The 24,341-nt window shown below is 37.9% G+C and overlaps 1 protein-coding gene across 1 annotated transcript in view; it reads right to left on the minus strand.

Moving 5' to 3' along the window:
• The window catches only part of LOC134538439 (host cell factor 1), a 246,133-nt gene that overhangs the window by 146,262 nt on the left and 75,530 nt on the right, over positions 1-24,341 (minus strand). The window contains exons 2-4 of the mRNA XM_063379766.1: positions 14,232-14,380; positions 3,084-3,244; positions 1,285-1,490 (exon numbers count right to left, since the gene is read on the minus strand). Coding sequence (XP_063235836.1) covers positions 1,285-1,490; positions 3,084-3,244; positions 14,232-14,380 — 516 coding nt within the window. The remainder of the gene's footprint in view (positions 1-1,284; positions 1,491-3,083; positions 3,245-14,231; positions 14,381-24,341) is intronic.

The raw sequence follows: 24,341 nt of genomic DNA on the forward strand, positions 1-24,341 counted from the left end.
ATGTAACTGCCTTAGTAGACACCTTATCAAATCTGTTTAAATTGTTTGTAATAATATCATAATTATTTTCCAAAACTTTGTCTAAAACAATGTTTGATAAGATGCTTGGTGTTGAGAAGGATAGAAAAATAATTCAAAATTTTGTACCATGATCGCTATTGAATTCCTTCGTATTTATTTCATACATTTTACATATTATGTTCAAGAATCGATTATAATATTTTTTGTTGACTAAGGAAGTCATGTATTTGAAATTGCTTGTAGGACAGAACCCCACTTATCTAAACACACGACCCTGTTTCCTCTTACGACGGCAGCGCGCACTCTTGTACTGATAAGACACATCTTTAACAGCTATTTCCACGGAAACTGTAGAAGCAATTGAGATGGGGCTGCTTTTAAAAACATATTCAATTCATTGTGAACATTTTTCTCGCTTTTGTCCCCCATCTATCTTTAATAGAAAAAAAAATTTCCGCGGGTCGACTTTTTGATGTGTCAGTTTGTGAGAAAATGCATTTCAATATATTAAAAAAATTATTTAAGTGAAACCTGTACAGTTTTTGTCTTAACATTTGTTCGGTGGCGTCCTAAGGCATTAATTTACTAATAAAAAAAAATCTGAATCAAATACACATGTAGGTTTTCTTTTTTTGATGTGAAACATATCGGAATACTTCAAAACAGTTCGCAGCGAATAAGTTATGTTTTTTAATTTTTTCGGACACTTAAAATATTGTTAAGTATTCAAAATAAGCATTGCCTGATGCGTATTTTGATTCTATACAATATGAAAAAAAGCTTGGTCCAAAAATTAAAATTTTAAATTTCGTTTGATATTTGGCAACAACGCACGAAGAAACAAGGACAGTGCTAACGGCAATCGGCGTGTGTTAGAGAGAGAGAGAATGCGCCCATTTACTTCCACACTGCAATCTAAGAGTGGGATGCTCTATAGTCATGAAGCAACCATGCTAATATAACACAACAAACCATTAACTTAAGTGTTTATTCACTGTATTTCTCAGAAAAGGCTACTTTCAATATTGACCAAGAAAATATTTTGCGAACTGCAAATACAGCAACTGTAGCAACCTGCAGATGTCCTTTAACGTGGACTTGAAAGTGAGGCACTGTTCAAACAGCGACACATTTTTCTCAATGAACCTCCTTGCGTGGTGTGTGATAAGCTATGGGCAGCCTGTCCCATTATCAAACAACACTTAGCTGGTAGCAATGAACACTGGCTGACACACCGCTCTTCAATCCAGCAGCAACACTCACCGCACTCCAGAAACCAGAGGTCGCCCAGCCTGCAGCCGCTCATGCCGCCGTATATGACCAGCCGTGACTGGCCAGTGATTTTGTCAGTGTAGGCGACACCGGTGTGAGATTCTCTTGGGGGAGGGGGTGGCCCGAACGAGTCCGGCAATTCCCACACTGTCGAGTTGTTTCCCCGCAGTTCCAGCATGTACAAGTCATTCAGATACCTAAAACCGGAGAAAACTCAACATAAGTAACATCATTTTACATTTCAACAGATATATACCAGTGGCTTTTTTGTGAATTTTTATAAAGATAAACTGACCCAAATGTAGCATACGTTCACCCTCCTTGTCAAAATCACTTTTTTTTTTTTGCCATGTGCCTGTTTTAAAATATGGACCCTTATAAAATAACACAAAAAATGTTTGAAACATTTATTAGCTTATGATGACAATTTATTCAGTGGACACCATATTTAAGGGAATTAAAGAAAAACTTACTTACGGCAGCCAATCCTGTCTAACTGTTGTATGCATGATTTTACGAACAACCTATCAGGACAAATATATGTTTGTACTTTTTTAAGTTATTCTTGCAATTGGAAAAGAATGATTGAAAACATTATTTTAAACATACCTCATTGCTAGTCTACCCTGCATGTCACAGAGAATACCAGATGAATGGAGAAAAATGAATACACAAATACCTCACTTAGCATGACTAATGCGTTCCTAAAAAATATTCCATGTTATTCGAAATCATACATTCTGAAGCATAAGTCTCCATAAATAGCAAGGTTAATTTACTTAATGTGTGTTCACGTAATATAAATGCATAGTTTAACACTCAAAGATAAATATACCACACCATTTATCTTTTATAAGCCTACCATCGCATCCTTTGTATGACAAATACGAAACCACATAATGGGAGATAGGTGGTTATGTACTTTAAAATTAAAAGTGCTTATTCACATTATTACTGCTTTGTTCACATCAATCCTGTAAGGCCATGATTTTTCTTCATTACACCGTCCATTTCAGACTTATTATATAAACATTTTAGAGACCTTATTTACGATATGTACGAATCTGCGCACAGTTAACTTGCTTAAAATTAAAGTGCGACCAACATAACTGTGGCCTTCATGACATTCTGCATGCTGCAATACTTCTAGTTTTGTCTCAAATACTTGGATACATTACGCTAGAGTTCCCTGCCACTGTCTACAATGTAGTTCATCACGGCCGGGTCTGTGGCCGGGCGACAAAGGTATGGCCCAGCGGCATACGTGCAGACGTAAAAACATTTGGTCCTTTACATCCAACAGTCGCAACTGAACTTGCCATAGCTGATGTTTGTACAACAGTCGATAGCGTAGTCTGACCTTCAGTCTCTTTCCCCCCTCTATGGCCAATGCTACGACACATCTGTTGTTTACCGAGTTGAAGCAGACTTTGTGGCGTCATACCCAGCTTCTTTTGCCTATGGCAATTCATGCTAACTGAAATTTACAGATGTACTATCAAGACTGGGGCAGTAAAATTAACATCGTGCTAAATTAATTCCCGCAATTTATAGGTGCACATAAACCTAGAGAAAACATACAGCTGATGTCCAATGTCCATACAGTATTAACTAGCAATGGTGTTAGTGCAAAATAATGTTTTGAAATTTTTTTTAACTGAAAACAGTTGACAAGAATGCACATTACTGAATTTTTTAGGACTTAGTGACTTGGATCGAACATGGACATTTTTAAAAAAATTATTCTGAACATGCACAAAAATAAGAGAACTAATATGCTGCAACTTTACCGTGGTATGTTATTCTTGGGATCTTCACTTTCGTTTGCAAGTCCTCCAAACAGGTACACACGGTTCCCGATGAGCGTGAAGCTATGGCCCAAGCGGGGACAGGGCGGGGGTCCATTTTTTGGTGGCCGTGGCTTTAATCTTTTCCACTCCCACCGACTTGCCTGCAAAAATTTTAAACAACTGTTGGTAAGTATTCACATTGTTCACAACTTCACTGGGCAGATCAACATCAAAAAATAACTAGCCAATAAATCATGCTAAAGAATCACAGTGAGCTTACATTTTTCTGAATAATTTTACAGTAAAATAATAAAAATATTGAAAGTTAATGTATAATTAGGTGGCCTAAAAAATACTACTGCGACGTCTTACAATCGAACAATCAGTAATAATGATATTCTCACAAATTAACTGCACATTTGTTTAATAATATATAGTTGCGCTGAGTGTTCAAAGTTTTGGCCCAGTATTTGCTGCCAGAAGACGTGTCTGTGTGCGTGTCCTTGTACGTGATATTCTAGTATTTATCACGTTACTACCTACTAACAATAATCATTAACTCTTCACTAACTGGGCAACTACAATTTTTGGTGTTCTTAATGCCAGATGACCATAATTAAATTACTTTAGATATCCTACAGAATGGCTCCATGAACATCTTCAAGTTATCACCTAAAAAGACAGGACTCAAAAGAAATGGGAAAACCACAAGAAGAGATAATGGTATCAATAAAATTAATAAAGTAGAAAGTGTATTTCAAATGGTCAAAACTTTACGCACAATTGACAAAATAAAAGGCAAAATCAGGTTTCCAACATGATAATTGATTCTAGATCTCAGTTATCAGAGATAAAGAAAGGAATTAAAGTTAATAAAAAAACAATTATGTATGAAAAATAAATCAGAATATTGTAATAAATCCTGGTAAATTTCTTATACAATCTTCAAGCGACAAAAAAGCTTAACGCCTGATAACCCCGGGCGACAGAAGCTTGATCAGTGATTCACTTGCGATGCAGCGGGATGCGACACAATGAGAATTGCGCGAAATCAACAGAGCTCAACCCTAACAAATTGTCGACGAGCAAGGCTTCACAACGATGCAACCAGGATCCTTCAACAAGATTAACAAACGTAAGAAAAGCCACAATGCAAAAAGGTATCCTGAGTATGTATTTCTATATTAAAAAAATAGTCGCCGAACCTGTGACAAAATAAACAATAACCATATTTTTAACATGTTTTGAACCAATCGTCCAAGAGCAGAACTACATCACAAATGAACTAACTCTCTCTAAAGTTAAGGTAGTCAAGCTTCATACCAAATACAATATGTATGCATAGTTTCATATTTCAGTATTAGAAGACGATTTAACAGAATAAACAACAATGTCTTCTGGACTAGCAGTTGTTAAATTAGATCCCTTTTATGGAAAATTACATCCTTAGCAAACTGCAAAATAACTTACCAATTGATACTATTGAAAGTGCGAGCACTATCAAGCCATTGTCGATAACACCACCGTAACATTACCTAACAAGATGGCACTCTGTTTAATAATTGCAGCATGAATTCTCAATATTTCACCTATGAATAGCTTATGTTTAGATCCAACAGAAACTTCACACTAACAATGTTGGAAAGAGGAGGTGCTGTCTTGACTGCACTTAATAAATAAAAAATTTCAAACAGTCCATCAAATATTGATCTACGATCATCCTGGAATTGAAGCTCTTTGGATCAAAATTAAAACCTAACCAACTGACTATCTAATAGTTACTAACATCTACCTATATTCCCCTTAAACAACTCCACATATGGGTCATTCCATACCAAATTAAACAAAAAAAACTATTTTTGACACCCACCGTCTCAGATTTTGTCGAAACTAGGCATGGTTGTTCAATTTATTGATGTAAGTAACCATACCAATTTGTTTCTCTAGTAGTTTAGATTTTACAGCCCCTTAAGTTTATGGTTTATTGGCATTTTAATAATCTGGCCGCAGTTAACTAGATGTGTTGTCCGATGGAAAATAATTCATTTTTTTTTTATTTACTAACCTTGTCTGAAAAATTTTTTAAGTTTGGATCAATTTAGCAGGAATAATATAAAAAATGTATAAAACTACTAAGTGTTTATTTGGAACCATAAAAAAATCTCAAAGTGTAATTTTTAAGATTATCGAAACAAAATGTAGAATTTTACGGAAAATGGTAAAGCTCATAAAGGTAAAAGAAATAATCATGAAATCTCTCTTTGCTTTTTGTTCTAAAATATATGTTCTACCACATTAAACAGTAAGATTCATGGGTTTTTTTTTACTCCTTTGATAATTTTTTTCACTTCGAAACACAAAAATGAGTTAATTATTTAGTTTTGATTAAAAAGCTGCTTTCGCCGCTATTTGCCTGCCTGCGTTTCTGAATTATATATACAGATGATTAAAATCCTACCATATTTTCCTTATGGTATCCCACACACCTTTTTATAAAATAAATTACCTTACTTGCTGCTTCCTGTTTCCCATGCTGTCAAATCCTGCATTCCTGCCATGACATCAACCTGTTCCCTTTACACTCACAAATACGTAAACAACTGCCAGTGTAGTTTACCTATTTTTTTGCGTTTCTGCCTGGCTGCTGACTTCACACACCCCTTCCTTCACAAACCTTTTTCCCCGTCTTCTGTGCTCACCCTCTTCCAGATCCAGATGCAAGATCTTCCCAGGAGATAAGCATGAAGGCCAGCAACTGATACAATCGGTGCATAGAGAGAGAACAAGGCGGGCTGTGTGTGACCTTGTGCATGTCCGAACCTGCCTTTCCCTCACAGCAGCATTATTTAATATAGCTTCCATGTCAGTCCGTCACAGGCAGTTGCCATGAAAGAAGTAAGATTGGTGCTTATACATAACAGTCAATTAAGCATTTCAGTAAATGAGTGTTATTGATAGTATTTATGTGTTTTTATTAAACTGAGTACCAAAGTGCATTGTTATGTTTTGTTGAACAATGGAGAAAAAGTGGTGTTGGAGAAACTACTGAAAGTGATTGCCATATGTTACACTATGTCAAGGACAAGTCTATACAAGCTATTGAAAAACTTTCTGAAGAAGATTTGAATCTTTTGACATTAAGATGTGAATCCAACAAATTAACAACTGTTTGCCTTCACCATGAAAATGTGTTTTTAAAGAAGTATGAATTTTTACAAAAGGTGTGTTGTGATCCTTTCAAAAGACATAAAACTTTTATTAAAAAAGCACTTCATGTTTTAACTGTATAACAGAGTAAAATCATCTTAACAAAAGGGTACGAGGTTAAACCTGGTCAGAAACTTTGTGCATTTTGCAGAAATAAACTTTTAAAAGATAAAGAAGCTGACAAGGTTGATAGTAATGATGAGCACGAGAATGGACAAACAAAGGATATAGGACTAACATTTAGAGATGAACTAAACCAACTTCAAAAAAATACTGTAATTGACTAGCTAAATTCTTCCTTTCATGAAATTGGATGTTCACCAATGAAATTACATGCACTTGGTTCATCATAGAAAATCATGTTATGCTAAAGAAAAGTTACAAAAAGTTCACGAAAAAGTAAAATCAAAAATTGAAATTGTTCTTGAAGTTGATCTACCAGAAGAAAAAAACTTGTTGGAAAAAAGTATATTGCAGAACAGTGAAGACATGGATAAACTAGTGAACATAATTGAAAAGGAAATCATAGGTGCATCAAGAAAAAAACACATTCAAATGTTGACAATACCAGCTTCTCTGTTGCGGTCAAGAAAAAAAATAAAAGAAACTTTTAACACATCTGATTATTCTGCCTCTAGTGGCACACACTTAGTATGCGTGTGCACAATACACCAGAATGTAATTTTATTGATTCATGGAGTCGGTACAGAGGAAGATTACAAAGAGCTGATATTGCTCATGGTTTGTGAAGGAGCAACAAGAGAATGTATGTTAAGGCATTGTGAAAAATGTTCATCAAAAGATAACCTTGCCCATTTTTTACAGACAAAGTTTGAAGAATATGACAATGAAGACGTTATTGAGTTCAGTCAGTGGGTTTCCACAGATCGAACTGAAATGATAAGGTGTTCCAGCTCTGTTGTTGAATTTATAGAAACATTAGTGTTGAAAAACTAAATAAATTAATACCTCCTTCTTACATTGCCAAATCACAAGCATCTACTTTAAAAATTTTAAAGGAAACAGCTCTTTCCAATGTAGCTGTAATTTCAATGGACTTTAGTGAAAATTATGCTTTCACGATACAAGAGTAAGCCCAAGGTTACCACTGGACCTCAGATTCATGCACTATTCATCCTATAATCATTCACTGCAAGGATGCAACTGGCAAAAAGCTTGTTCTACCTTTTTGCATCATTTCTGATGACCTCAAACATGATATAAGTATGGTTTACGAAATCCAAAAAACTTGACTGCCTTTTTGAAAGAGAACCACCCACACTTTAAAGAGATTCATTACTTTAGTGATGGGTGCACAGCACAATATAATAATAAATACAACTTCGTAAACCTGTGTCTACATGAGAGAGATTTTATACTGAGAGCTCAGTGGTCATTTTTTGCGACCAGCCATGGCAAAACGTAATGTGACGGAATAGGGGGTACTGTAAAATGCATAGCTCGGAGGGAAAGTCTTGAACGACCTCTGGAAAAACCAATTATAACAGTGAATTGAAAATATCAGTTTCCATTTTATTACTAAAGAAGCAGTTAAATTGACTCGTCTTGCTATGGAAAGTCGCTTCAAAGATGTTCAAACTCTTCCAGGGACAAGATCATTTCATAATTTTTAGCCACAAAATGATTCACAAACAATTGAGGCTCAAAGAATTAGCAAGAATGAAAAAGCAGCTATTGTTTTTAATTTATTTAGCATACAGCAAAACTATCTCGTGAAATTAGAAGATTTTTACCCTGGATGTTTTATTGCTTGTGTTTATGACAGCTTCTGGTACTTTGGCATGGTGAATGAGATAAATGCTGAACTAAAAGATGTCACGGTACAAATTCTTCATCCCCGCGGACCATCACCAACCTTTTTTTGGCCCAAGAAAGAAGATACATGTGCTGTGCCCATTCCTCATATTATTGCTATGGTGGAACCGCCAAAAACAATGACTGGAAGAACCTATCAGTTTTCACAAGAATGTATGATAAATATCCAATCAAAATTTGACAGTCTAGAAGAATTTTGAAGTACAATGACCTAACAGTGTTACAACCGCAAGAACTGTAAGCCTTAATAACATAGGAGTATTGCATGTGTAAGTAAACACACTAATGTCTTATGTAGTGTAATTTAATAATTATATTTAAATTGAACTGCAATCTCATTACTGAGGTCAGTTCTGTTCGTATTTGTGAGTGTAAAGGGAACAGGTTAATGTCATGGCAGGAATGCAGGATTTGACAGCATGGGAAACAGGAAGCAGCAAGTAAGGTAATTTATTTTATAAAAAGGTGTGTGGGATACCAAAAGGAAAATATGGTAGGATTTTAATCATCTGTATATAATTCAGAAACACAGGCAGGCAAATAGCGGCCAAAGCAGCTTTTTAACCAAAATTAAATAATTAACTCATTTTAGTGTTTAGAAGTGAAAAAAAAATTATCAAAGGAGTAAAAAAACCATGAATCTTACTGTTTAATGTGGTAGAACATATCTTTTAGAACAAATAACAAACAGAGATTTCATGATTAACCTTTTCCCTTTATGAGCTTTACCATTTTCCGTTAAACTCAACATTTTGTTTCGATAATCATAAAAATTACACTGAGATTTTTTTATGGTTCCAAATAAACACTTAGTAGTTTTGTTCATTTTTTGTATTATTCCTGCTACATTGATCCAAACTTAAAAATTTTTTCAGACAAAATGGTTAGTAAATAAAAAAATATGAATTTTTTTCCATTGGACAACAAATTTAGTTAACGGCGGCCAGATGATTAAAATGCCAATAAACCATAAACTTTAAGGGGCTGTAAACTCTAAACCATTAGAGATAGAGCAAAACAAATTGGTATGGTTACTTACATCAATGAATAGAACAACCATGCCTAGTTTCGTCAAAATCTGAGACGGTGGGTGTCATGGTGTGGTTGAACTGACATGGAATGACCCATATGCAACATATCTTGAATTAGTAGAAAATAATGAACCTCAATAACTACCAAGATGATTTGTTAATACTTGGTGACTTCAAAATACTTGGTGTTGGACAATTAAACATACTGTTACCATTTATGTGAGGAGATTTACTCAGTTCATAAGGGATAGCCTAATTAATTAGTACAGATTTATTTATTACTAATTTTTACACCATAAATTTAATTAATGCACTCAAGATCTCTGTCCAAAACAATTAGATGCAGATGCTACACATCGTTCATTCAGCTGCCTGAGGCTAGCTGACCATTGCCTTGAATGGGCCAGATACTCTTTAGACTATTGCTCATTACCGTCCAACTTTTTGCTTTTTTTCTTCCCTTTTTCTCTCTATTCCTTCTCTCACAGCTACTTGTTCACACAGCATTTATTCCCAGCTCTTTTTCATCTCTTCTTGGTTCTTCTGAATCTCGTCTGGACTGCACTTAGTTTCTCCTTGTACCATCTTTATGACTCCTTGTGTACTCATTATTTCTTCTTGGTCATTCTTCACCTCTTCTTTGTAATTCCCCATCTCTTCTTGACTCATGTTCTTCACTACTCAGTTTTTCTCCAGTTCTTCTTGGCAATTTTTTTCCTCTCCCTTTTGTCTGTCTTCAACTCTCCTTGGTCTATCTTCATCTCTTCTTGTTCAATCTTCATCACTTTGTAACCCATCATCACTTCTGTGCTCTTGTTCAGCTCTTCTTTGATCTTAATTTCCTGGCTGTCCTCTTTTATGCTCTTGGCTTATCTTCTATTCATCAATTTTGATTATTATGGCATTCTCCTCCAACTCCTCTTGTGAGTTTTTTTGTTTCATTCATCATTTCATTCTTCCCCTCCCTTCTTGGTTGCATTTACTCTTCACAACCAACTAGCCTCCTTCTTGGTCACAATTTAATTTTTTTGTGAATGGCCTCCTGGTTATTCTTTATTTCTTCCTGACAAAAACTTTCATCTCCTTAAGGCTATTGTCTCACTCTTCATTTCTTCATGGTGATTCTTATGCTCCTTCAGTTCTCTCTTCACTTCTTTCACAAAGTTATTCATACTGGTTCTCATTGCCCTCATGTCATTCAAAATTTCTTCTAGGGCAACCCTTATGGCTTCTTGATATCCTCAGCAGCCATCTCTCTACAACTTTCACTAATCAAATACATTAAAAAATTATTTATTTCTATTATTGGTCTTAATTTTAAAAAACCTAGCCTAAACTTCCAATCAAAACTTAAATTACCTCTATTACATTCAAAACTAACACCAACTACATGAAACACTAACATTACAACATTCGGAAGTCATTAAAGTTCTTAACACTACATTATTTTGAAAAACAAAATTCTATTTCTTTTACTTTTATTTAATTATGTAATTGAATCCTAAATCTATTAATTAAGGCTATCCCACTTCTGACACCAAAATGTTACGCTAATGTAGGAAGAACTACTGGGTTTGTAAGGGATAGCCCAATTAAATAGTACAGTTTTTTTTATTACTAATGCCTACAACATAAATTTAATAACTGCACTCAATACCTCTGTCCGCAACAATTAGTCTTGCACTGGTCATTGAAACTTTAACACTTTCCACTGGAACTTGGGTCGACAGTGGCTCGCTCTTCTGTCCACCTCTGCCTGCTTCCTTCGCACACTTTTACCCACACCGCGCCTCAGTACAGACCCCAACTATTGCTTGTCACACCTGACTGGCTCACCAGGCCTTCACTTGCAGGTATTGCCTCCTGATAGATATGGTTCGCTCAGCAAGGGCCACTTGCTCTCTTCACCTCTCGCTGATCACACGGGAATTGCCAGTACCACTCTCCAATGGAGACCCTTCTCCGCTGCTCTGCTCTTCGCTAGAAACTCTCACGGAGGCCAACGTCGCTGCTTTTATACCTGTGGCGTCCTTCTTGAAAAGACGAGAGGGGCTGTGACGTGTCGCGTCATCCCGGGCTGACCTGACACCCGAAATACCCAAAATAGAGACACCTATTCACACCACTCCACGCGGCAGTCTCTGTAAGCCCAGAAACCCCAGACCGCTCAAGGTGACAATAACCTTAGGCGGGACAGTGTGCAGGGGGGGGGGGAGGGGGGGGGGAGGACCCTTGTAATCCGGCCAGGCACATGCAGCATGCCTTACGTCAATGGACGGTGTGTGACGTGGGTGGCCGCCAGCCCGCTCCGATCCTGGCACACATCGCGGTCTTATCTATCGCGTTTGTAACAATACTTATAATATATCACATTCATATATAAAAGTTAATGGACAACCCTTGATTAATTTTTTAATTAGTTCGGGACAACTTCAATTCAAGAGTTCTGCACGGAGATACTTATTCTTAACATCTCTGCTTTTCAATATATTTATTAATTATATTATTCAGGTTCTACATAATTTTACTGGTCTTTTATTTACTGATGACTTGAAAACCTTTAGAAAGATTACTACCAAATTTGATTTGTCTCCTATTCCAAGAAGACATTTCTTACATTAATAAATGGTGTACAACAAATCTTGTTGAATTTAACAAAGAAAATACTAAAATAATTACGTTTACAAGGAAACAACACTCTTTCAGGTATGATTATAAGCTTTAATTAAATACACTACATTTTATTTAACCAATATTGATTCCATTCTTGCACTTTATAGCCGTAGTAAGATCAAAATTAGAATAAGGTTCTGTGATTTGGAATTACACTAATAAATCTCGAAACAAATTGTTCAAAATTAAGAGTAATAAAAACTTATCTTGTCATAGCTGGGTCATTCCATGAAACTTTGTAGACCATTTAATATTTGTACAAAAAATTTTATAGAATTTTTTTAAAAAAAATTAAAAATGCACTTTTTCCAAAATTTTAAATTTAAATTTTAAAATTATTTTGAAAATTATTTTTTTCTGGACATTATTGTGTTACATATCACATGAAAGGCCATACAAAATGCTGCAAAATGACACCTGTCTCACCTTTCTAACTTAATTTGGAGAAGAGTTATGGTAGTTTTAAAATATGCCTGTCGTGCGATTTTGAGTGTTTTTTCGAAAATTTACAAAGCAATATTTTCAAAATGGATGGGTATATCATTCTAAAATTTTATATTTTTGTTAGTCTGTATGGAGGTAACATCTGTGCAAAATTTCATTAAAACCTGAGATGGTGAGGTAAAATGGGTGTGTTGATTTGACATGGAATGACCCAGCCTAGTTTTTTGTTTTACTTTGATTCACTTTTTGTTAGCAGATTTTACAATTTCAAACTAAACTGTAAATACTTTCTCGACAATATTGTTTTAAGAGTACCCCAGTTTACCTAATGGTTGATTACAGACTCCATTATGTACAACACACAATAAAAATGACATTTTATGTAGATTAATTACCAACTTTAATAGATTAGTCAAATATACAACAACCAATTATTCTCTGGCACTTTAATAGTTAGATAAATTGTATATTTTATACCTTACTAGCAACCCGCCCCGGCTTCGCACGGGTGCAATGCTGATACTAAATATACTACAGAATGTCTTTATATACAACATTCACAGCTTTTTTTGTCATTAGACAATACAAACATGTTTTCTTTAGAGGTTACTTTAGTATTTAAATACTATCATACAATTTTGAATATATATTTTTTTAATTCATCATAACGTACTTATAAATACGGATTACACTGTCACGCTGAAAAGCACGTTTTTATTAAGTAATAATTGTTATTTTCCTCACTAAAGAGCTCCGATAAATGTGTGCGATCTCTGCTAATCATAAAGTGCTGTAGGGCGAAGCGCGGCCTTCGACGCGCTATTTATAGGCACGCGCTGCCAGCCCCCCAGCCAGTACCGTCGTAACCGCTATGTCCCTGCATTTTATATCTGTAATATCTTCGAAAATATTCATTTAAATTACATGCTGTAAAGGGCCATATTGATCTATATTAAATGCACAATGTATTTAAGGTACTTAATTGGATAAGGATTAATGCTGTATTGCTTAAAATCACTTTGTAAATAAGCTACTAATTCTAGGTTATTGTGGGTTATCCCTAAGAGATAGACATATACCATCGTGGACTTTTTTAGACATATATACCATCACAAACTTTTTTGTAGACCTTTTGAAGGTGTACAATACTGTATTACATTATTTTTATCTATCTCGTAGGGTTCAGCCAGCGTTTGCAATGTAAGCGCAAAAACATGTGTTTATTTACATCATCACACTAGAAACCTCTAAAATTATCAGTGTTTCTCTACTATATTATGCATGTATTATACATATAAACATTCCTCTTGAATCACTCTATCTATTAAAAAAACTGCATCAAAATCCGTTGCATAGTTTTAAAGATCTAAGCATACATAGGGACAGACAGACAGCGGGAACAAATTTGTTTTATACTATGTAGTGATATCTTATTCTCTAGTACTTATGTTAGCACTGTATAGGTATTGTTGTTCTTTAATTTCATTACTGTAATATAACACATTACAGGACTATGTTTTGTTTTCATGTGTATGTGTTATTTTGTCTTTGTCTTTTTTGTATTATTAGCTGGTGATGCGTGTCTTTTGGGTGGTTACTGCCTTGTGGGAGTGCTTGCCTTTTGGACAGTTCCTGTCATGTGGGTAGTGCCTGCCATATATTGGAGTGCCCACCATATAGTTTTTTTTTGTTGGACCTGTCCGATAGTCTTATGTTTTGTCTATTACGTTATCCGTATTAGTGTGTATCTCCAAAGTTAACTTGCTTAACTGTTGTTTGGGATGTTACAAATAAATAGTTAACTGAGTTTTTTACATTTTCCAAGAATTGAAAACTTTGTTTAAGAGTACCACATTTGCTCCCAGATAGAGAAAGAGAGAAAAAAAGCAAATTACTAAATCCTGTGAAAAAAACTAAAATACCACATTTCTTTAAGTATTAAATGATCCAAACTTACCTGCAATTCGTACAATTCATTGGAGTACTTGCCATACTCCACCATTCCTCCAAAAACCAGAATGCGTGTGCCATCAACGACGAATCCGTACGCTGCACATCCCGGTGGGATGTCCCCTTTCATCGCTGGCACGAACCATTGGTTGGTGGCTGGCAAAAGATACTATTTGTGAGTAGATATTACTTTTAAGATAAAATCATACTTTTCCTACTTTGGTGAAATTTAGTTTAAATTTTTTATTTTTATACAGCACAGCTATTGCTGCATCAGTATGAAAACAACCACCACAACAACATAACCATAAAACTAAATCATAGAGACACCTGACGGTAATAAACAAAACACTTCAATGGAGGAACAAACATGTAAAGCTGATCAAAAAATAACAGGGTATTTCAGGTCCCTGATAGAAATTTATTTTTCAATTACACAAAAATACTATTAACTTAGAAATAAAAATTAAGTAATTCTTTCTCCAGGTTCAGTTTTTATTACATAACTTAATCTTTACATTCATTAATAATTATTCTCAGTTGCACTGCATTAATTCTCCACATTGGAGAGGTACCTGCCTTTACCAACACACAAACTAATTCTTTAGCTATATTTTTTAAAACACGATTATAACATTTAAATGATTACTTCACTTTTAACTTTAACCTTAATAACCATCGCTCTAAATTATTCTATGATATTTATAAAACTATCTCTTGTTCCTCTTTTATTTTCACTTTACTGTTATCAAAACTATTTTTTTATGAAACTTGTATAAATTCTGTATCTATTGTTCCTCTTCACTGTTAAATTTAATCTTGTGCATTTAAATTTAATAACTGTGATATGACTTTCAGTTCGGCATATCATAAATTACATAAATCATGTTAATGACATAACTGTTAGAAGATAACCCATAGTGACTGGTAACATCCAGGTCCTCCAACATAATCCTTTCCTTACATCATCCTCATCAGCTGCCTGATTACCAAAACTCTAACAAGACTCCGCCAATCCCTCATTACCTTCCATCACCTACAGAAACACCCAAAATAAGATGTTTCAAAAACACCTTAGCCTCACTCTATTCTCTATTTTGAATGTCTGTGGTTCTGCCAAACACTTGCCTTCTCTCTTTATTGCTTGTGCACAGCTTTATTTATAGACTGGCAGACATAAAAAAAATGCATTGGAAGTACTCACTGGGAAAAAAGCACCATGTACTGTAACTTCCTAAGAAGACAGTATTCACATTAGAAAACTTGTTCATGTGTTCCAAACCACAGGTGCATCATTTTTACAAAGTTGTAGACAGACATAAATAACTCTGCAGCAAACGCAAAAAAAGTATTATAACTTCTATAAATACATAACAGAAACCTCTGCCATGCTCAGTACACGTTGGGAAGTAACGTCAAGTACTGTCAATTCCGAATAATGTGAAGTCATCATTGCATTAGCTAAAAAACTTGCCTATGTGTATGAAACTCCCAAGGCTTTACTTTCACACATTCAAGCAAAACTACACATTCTTTAGCAGCTATACTTCATTATTTTATCTTCTCCAGTAGAACCCTGTTATAATGTTTTTCAAGGGAGCACGAGAAAAAAAACATTATAAGCAGGAGTAGTATGCAAATGTATTTTCTGAAACAGGCGTCAGGCGGTGGATTGTGATTGTCGGTCCGCCATCTTGGATTGTGACGTCACGGCGGCCATTTTAGACTCAAAATTCCTCAAAATAGACTCAAAATGACTCAAAAATTCCATAATCGACAGAAAAATTAGGATTTCAAAAAACCACAAAAGTCGTTTTGCCTTTAAAACCACGAAAATCCTGATATAGGATGTCTACAGCCTCCAATAGGCCTCTTTTAGGATTATGACGTCACCGTTGCAATATTCGTTACGCCCGCCATCTTGAAAATCCACAATTTTTTTGTTAGAAAATCGGGAAAATTTTTAAAAATCATTAAAAAATTTAAATAATCCAATTAAATAAAAATCTTAAAAAACCACTGTTGTAGTTATCGTTACGGTCGCCATCTTGGATTATATAAATGTTGCATATTTCGTTACGTCCGCCATCTTGGTTGAGTACCATGTCATTCTTACACTTTACGTTATGACCGTTATATTGGATCCTATTAATGTTGCAATTGTCGTACGGTCACCATCTTGAAATTTAGACGCCATCTTGGAAATCCGTAATTTTAATGCTAGAGATTTGGGAAAAATTCCAAAATTCATCAAAAAATTAACTTAATAGAATTCTGATTGATTATATCTATTCCCGTCCTTGGTTCGAAACCAGTGAGGGCAAAAAATAAAAATGATCAGATTTTTCCTCCACAGAAGCCACCTACATGTTTTCGGAGGCCCGAAGGCCAACGCACCCGCCTTCCGCCCCTCCCAAATGTGCGCCCTTTAAGGGTAGATTGGGAGTCTGCTTACAGATCTGTATAGTCCAGGGCCCCATTCCTACTGAAGCTACCAGATCCAGAAAACATGTCCTCTCCACCACTATGGTACCCATAGTGGCTTCTTAGGAACCTGTAGACTGAAATCCCCACATGGGGCTGTATGCAGGTAAGGGTTCAAGTCAGGTGCATTCACAGTCCAGCAAAACCAACACCATAATATATATATACTTCCATTACATGTCCTTTATATGCCATTATATATTGATTATAGGACCATTACATGTATTTTATATATAGATTATATTCCTTTATATTGATTATATATCCATTATATACCCATATACAAATTACCGGACATGCTTCAGCACCTGCTACCCATCAGTCATCCAGGTATTGCCATAAATTGAGGACCATCCACTGGGGCCAGGTCCCCCATTAGGGCCCTGACTAACCAGTAGGTAGTCAATGATCCTGTGCGTGCCTTATCCAGGAGTACATATTCCAAGTATCTCAGTAGTAGTTGAATACTACTCCGCTGACATTTGCAAGGGAGAATGCTCACGGAGCCAGTGACTCGGTTTTGTCAGCCACTTGAAGTCTCACTATGACTCTCCGAGCAATTTCACGGAAGAGAACCCAACTCTCTTTCCGCGCCACCACATTTGCAAGGTCATAGTCACACCCAATCAGACCCAGGTGGAACTTCAGCTGTTCACGAAGATCCTCAACTTTTTCAAAATCATGCAGCACATGTCTGACATCATCCACCGTGTGGCAGTGCCCACACAGCGGATTCTCTGCTAGACCAAATTGGTGTAGTTTGGCCTTGAAGTTACCATGCCCAGTTAGAAGTTGAACCGTGGCTCGCGTCAGTTCTATATGCTTGCACTGAAGTCGATCTTGTACATTCGGGAAGATCTCATAGGTATGCCTACCTTTTTCACTAGCTTCCCACTTGCGCTGCCACTGCCCCATGGTCACTTCCCTGAGCCTTATGTGGTCCTCTGGCCTGAGGGTGCCCGCAGCTTTCAGGGCAGCAAGCTGCCCTTTTTCAGCCACGAGCAGATCCAGTGGGATCACCCCAGCGAGAACCTGCAGAGCGTCATTGGATACAGTACGGTAGGCCCCGGTAACCGCAACTGTCTCTGAGGTCACGAAAGTCGTTTCGGTTCTGAAGAAGTTACGTGTCGTTGAAAAGTTAGTGAGAAATTCAACTATCTTTCCTTCGTAGGAAAAAAAATTACAAGGTAAAGTGCCCTAAATCCGCCCCCCCCCCCTTTTTTTTTTCTATCTGCCTGGATAGTGCTAACAACATCTGTTCCATAGATGATGAAATACTTCAGAATAATCCAGTAGAGAGTTAGCAACGAGGTAGTCATTTGCGGTTCTGTCATCTGCAGTTTCCTCCTCATGTGTACTAATCCTGAACGATGCCACCATGCTACTGCACCATACGTCATGATTGGGATGAACACCCCCCTGTACAGACATGCCAGCGTAGGCGACGATAGGCCCCGGTTGGTCGGGGACAATCCTCGGAGGCGATGAAACTTCACCACAGCCTTTTGGGAAACGTACTCTAAATGCTTAGCAAATAAGAGCCGATCATCCAGTAAGACTCCCAGATACTTATGAGTGGTGGTAAATTTCAGGCGCTCACCCCCCAGGCTCACATGTGGGTAGTGAGCCCAGGCTCCGCTAAACTTGCCCTTTAGCATCATGCATCTGGACTTTCCCGATGAGAACCGAAGTTTCACCGAGTCAGCCCAGGATGAAATCTGCCCCAAGATCTCATTACATCGCCACTCAAGAGCAGCCCTGGAACAACCTGAGACGAGAATAAGTCCATCATCGGCATACCCAAAGATCTCACAACCCTCAGGCAGCCGGATCCGGAGGAATCCATCGAACAGTATGTTCCACAACAAGGGTCCAAGCACGGAGCCCTGGGGGCAGCTCTTTGACAAAGTCTTTTCTACTTCCGCATTCCGCAATTCCACCACAGCTATGCGGTTGCGAAAGTAGTCACACAACAAGGAGTAGAGGTTCTGAGGACACTCCAGCTCTCTCAGCCGGCTGAGGATCCCCGGCCACCACGCTGTGTCAAAGGCACTGGCGATGTCCATGAATATCCCCATCAGGTATTTTTCCGTACATCGCTCCACACTGCTGAGGAGGTCATGCAGAGCGGTTTCCGTTCCAACACCAGATCAAAAGCCGTACTGACGGATGTGCAGTCCCCCCACTTGCTCAAGGTGGTGGGTGAGCCGCCTGTTAAATAACTTTTCGAGGACTTTCCCCAGGACTGGCAGTAGTGTGAGAGGCCGGTATGACTTTGCATTAGCCGGGTCCTTCCCATCACCTTTGTATAGGGCTCGAAGGATGCCCTTTTTCCAGGTCTTCGGAAACTTTCCCTCAGCGAGGGATTTGTTGTATAACTGCAATAGATGTTCTGAAATCCTGGGGTAGACTCTCTTAAGTATTTCTGACATTATTTTATCGTGACCAGGGGCTTTTCTGTTTTTCATATTATTGACTGCATCCGTAAGCTCTTCCCTGTTGAAGGGAGGAGTGTCCTCCGCATGATATGGTTCTAAGATGTTCATTCTGGTGTGCATATGCGAGTTGCTCTCTCCGACAAGGGAGTCGTCAGGGAGAAGCATTCCCATCATCTCAGCCGAACTCTCCACTATATCCGTGCTGAACTGATTATCTATGTTCAATCCATGCATCGCACTGGCCACTCGCCGTCTCTGAGCAGCTATTCTGTATACTATTCCCCAAGGGTCCCTGTTACCTTCAGTTTCCACAAAACTTCGCCATGACTCCAGTCTGACTTCCCTTACACGGTGGTTATATTCATGGCGGAGCTGACGATACCGCCGCGAACCCTCCTCACGATCTGTTCCTTGCAGAGAGGACAGCCGACACCTAGCTGCCCTCAACCGTTTACGTGCACCATCAAGTTCGCTTGACCACCAGGGATTTCCAACGCGGTTGTTTTTGCGTTTCCTCAGCACAGCTTCAGAAGTCTCCTGTATTATCTTCGTAATTGCTTGTGCTCTCACATCAACAGAGTCAGATTCCAGCCTCTCCTGATACTCCAGCACCTTCTGCAGGAGTACATCATCAAATTGTTTCCAATTTGTACCCTTGTGGATGTAACAGGTCCTAGGGACAGTATCAGTAGCAGCATTAGCAGGAAAAAGGTCTACATAGAATTGAATCATTCTATGGTCACTTGAGGTGTGGTCTGTTACCTCCCAATTTATAATCACTCCCCAGGCACGTTCCGTGCATGCTGTTACATCAATAAATGTCTCGCTTCCTTGGGCAGAGACATATGTGGCCATCCTCCCAGGCTGGTTACGATATGCAAACCGTTTGCCAAGAGAAACCTGTCTACCTCCTCTCCGTTCCGGTCTACTACGGGTGAGTGCCACAACTCTGATTTAGCATTGACATCTGCACATAGTATTACCTGCTTATTCCCGATACTTCTCAGTATCCTATCCCAGTGGTCCAGGTGAACTTGGACATAGTCTGAAAACTTGAAGTAGGAGGAGACCAGGTATATCTCTTCTCGTGCAGGCCCAGTTAACTGCACCACTATATAATATTTACCCGAGAGGTGGCCACATACCAGCATATCTATGGATTCATTCCAGACTATTATAAGCCACCTACAGACTGACGTACCACCAATATCATGGTTATATCCTCAGCTGGTATGACGTCATGTCCGCCATCTTGTCTTCGTCCGCTGGAGACCGCCATCTTGTTTTCGTCTGCTAGAGTGTGCTAGCGACATGTTAGTATAATTTACTGTTCACCATACCTTTAACCTCTACTGTTGGCATTGAACTTTGACCTTGACCTTGAAATTTGACCTTGGCCTTGATTTTTGACTTTGACGTCCATCATGGATCCGACATTTTATGTTCAGTACATGCTACCAGGAGCTACCACCTGCTAGTGGTCATTGCCACCATCATGTTTTCATCTGCTGGAGGACACCATATTGTGTGTACTTGTCTTACCATCATGCTAGTTTTATTCTAACATGCTACAGTGCAGTAATAATTTATTATTACTGAGGTGCCCACCATCTTGAAATTTGGCAGCCATCTTGAAATCATGTAATTATTTAGCTAGAAATGCGGGAAAAATTCCAATAGTCTCCGAAAAAATCAATTATTAATTTACAAATTAAATCGATGGATCCCTGCCACGGTTCGATTCCTGACCAGTGACAGTTAAAACTAATTATTAAATAAATTTTAGATTCTGTTTTCCATTACCTTTCGCGGAGTTTATTAATAATTCACTCTACGAAAAACAACGCAAGTTAATATACCTGACCAACGAATTAATACAGTGCCAATTAGCCTATTATGAAAGTCTAATTTTTCAATAATCTGAATAACCTATAAGCCGTTCATGTACAAAGCCACACATATAGATCAATTGTCTTCAGTCCATGAGACCGAGTCATGTCATTATCAGACGTATAGGCTAGTCATATTAGGACCGCATAACCTTCGTCGTTAGCTAATTATATTCAATTAATCCATGGTGACATTTTTTATACATACTAAAGGACCAAGTGTTCTTGAAAAATATTTTAGAAACACCAAGATGTTTAAGCTAGTAAATATTCAGTCACTACATTTTGTACTACGCGCAATCATCAAAAAGGAACCATCGACATCGAAAAGACGGCACATTTGGAATCACTGACAACGAAAAGGCAGCACCATCAACGAAACGGCAACACATTTGTCATTGACTCCAATAATCATTGGCTCCAATATTCATTGTCTCCATTAATACGCTCGCTCCAATATTCATTGGCTCCAATATTCATGGGCTCCAATATTCATGGGCTCCAATATCAATTGGCTCCAATTGCTCCAAAACGCTCCATCAGTCTTTTGGCTACAATATTCATTGGCTCCAATATACATTAGCGCCAATATTCATTGGCTCCATTAATTCGCTCGCTCACTCCAATATTCTTTGGCTCCAAAAGGTCCCAAAAGGTTCCAAAGGCTACAAAAGGCTCCAATTGCTCCAAATGGCTCCAATGCTCCAAATGGCTCCAATGCTCCAAAAGGCTCCAAATTCTCCAATGCTACAAAAGGCTCCAAAATGCTCCAAATGGCTCCAAATGCTCCAAAATGTTTCAAATGCTCCAATGCTCCAAAAGACTCCAAAAGGCTCCATCAGTCTTTTGGATCCAACTGGCTTTTGGCTCCTATAGTCATTGGCTCCAATAGTCATTGGCACCAATATGCATTGACTACAATATTCATTGGCTCCAATATTCATAGGCTCCAATATTCCTTGGCACCAATATTCATTGCCTTCAATATTCATTGGTTACAATATTCATTGCATCCATCAGTCATTGACACCAACAGTCTTTTGGTTCCAAAAGTCTTTTGGCTCCAAATATATTTGGCTAGAATTCTTCGAGTCTAAGAGATTATGAGACCACATGGCTACGATTCTAAAATGATCTAGCTGGTTACGAGTTATACATGCCTTGCGAGGCTACAGAGCTACGAAGCTTCTAGTACATGAGTTTACGTGACTGCGTGGATACAGGAATACAAGTATGCATGAGTTCTCGACTACGAAGCTACTCGTCTTCAAGGCTAATTGTCACATCTGTCTTTGACGGAATTTTCTCTTTTGCTACATCTGCACCATCAGCATTATGTTATAAGATTACAAGGCTACTTGCTTACGTAGCTTCAAGTCTACGAGACTCCAAAGCATCATGACTACGAAGCTTCCAGAACGCATGGTTACGAGACTGCGAGGCTACAATTCAACGAGGTCCCAAGACATCTTGTCTACGCGACTACGAGCCATAAGGTTACGAGACTACGTGACTACGAATCTTCAAGTTTACGAGACTGCGATGCTACAGAGCTACGAAGTCTCTAGTACTTGTACTAGAACTCTATCTTTGCTCAACAATGATAAGTTTACAAGCTAGCAGAATCTATTTATGTATTTTTTGTAACTTTTTTTTGGTTTTTAATTTTTTATTAATTTTTTTTTTTTATTTTTTTTTTTTAATATTTGATTTCAAAGAAAACGTGTGGCAGATTTCTTCGAGTGCTTCTGATTAATCTGGTCAATATTATGGTGGTTTTCTACGTGAATTCCTGATTATTATTGCCAATATTATGATGGTTTTCTCCGTGAGCTCCTGATTATTCTTGTCAATATTTAGATGGTTTTTCCCGTGTTCTTGCTATCATTCCTGTGGTTTCTTCAAGTGCTTCTGACTTTCTCAGTCAAATTAATAATATGCTTTGAGAAATATGTGAAACACTGACTGGAAGAACAAACATCATTTTCCTTGGAGTCTAGCGAAGCCATCGTTCTATTGCGATCGTTAGTGAGCATCCCGCATCCTGCATAAAAGAAATAAATAATATTTACCTGTAAGCAACACGTGGTGTCATCTGATGACAATAATCGACACTACTATAAACAGGTTATTTTGCATGAGATAAATTAACTCTCACCACTGAATAATGCTATTGTAGTCAGAGTCATGTAGTTTCGTAGCCATGCGGCCTTTTAACCATGCAGTCTCGTAAGCATGCATTCTGGAAGCTTCGTAGTCCTATAGCCTCGCGATCACGTAACCTTGAAGACTAGCAATCGCATAGTCTCGTAACCTCATGGTTCGTAGTCTCGAAGTCATGATGCATTGGAGCCTCGTAGACTTGAAGCTACGTAAGTAGCCTTGTAATCTTATAACATAATGCTGATGATACAGATGTAGCAAAAGAGAAAATTCCATCGAAGACAGATGTGATAATTAGCCTTGTAGACGAGTAGCTTCGTAGTAAAGAACTCATGCAGACTTGTAGTCCTCTATCCTCGCAGTCGCGTAAACTCGTTTTCTAGAGACTTCATATCTCTGTAGCATCGCAGTCTCGTAAACTTAAAGATTCGTGGTCACGTAACCTCATGGCTCGTAGTCGCGTAGTCAAGATGTCTTGGGACCTCGTTGAATTGTAGCCTCGCAGTCTCGTAACCATGCGTTCTGGAAGCTTCGTAGTCATGATGCTTTGGAGCCTTGTAGACTTGAAGCTACGTAAGCAAGCAAACTTGCAATCTTAAAACGTAATGCTGGTGCTGCAGTTGGAGCAAAAGAGAAAATTCCGACGAAGACAGATTCGGCAATTGGAGCCTTGTAGACGAGTAGCTTCGTAGTCAAGAACTCATGCAGACTTGTAGACCTCTATCCTCGCAGTCAACGTAAACTCGTTTTCTAGAGACTTCGTAGCTCTGTAGCATCGCAGTCTCATAAACTTGAAGATTCGTAGTCACGTAGTCTCGTAACCTCATGGCTCGTAGTCGCGTAGACAAGATGTCTTGGGACCTCGTTGAATTGTAGCCTCGCAGTCTCGTAACCATGCGTTCTGGAAGCTTCGTAGTCATGATGCTTTGGAGTCTCGTAGACTTTAAGCTACGTAAGCAAGTAGCCTTGTAATCTTATAACATAATGCTGATGGTGCAGATGTAGCAAAAGAGAAAATTCCGTCAAAGACAGATGTGACAATTAGCCTTGAAGACGAGTAGCTTCGTAGTCGAGAACTCATGCATACTTGTATTCCTGTATCCACGCAGTCACGTAAACTCATGTACTAGAAGCTTCGTAGCT

This window comes from Bacillus rossius, chromosome 13 (genome assembly GCF_032445375.1).
Source record: "Bacillus rossius redtenbacheri isolate Brsri chromosome 13, Brsri_v3, whole genome shotgun sequence".
Classification (NCBI taxonomy): domain Eukaryota; kingdom Metazoa; phylum Arthropoda; class Insecta; order Phasmatodea; family Bacillidae; genus Bacillus; species Bacillus rossius.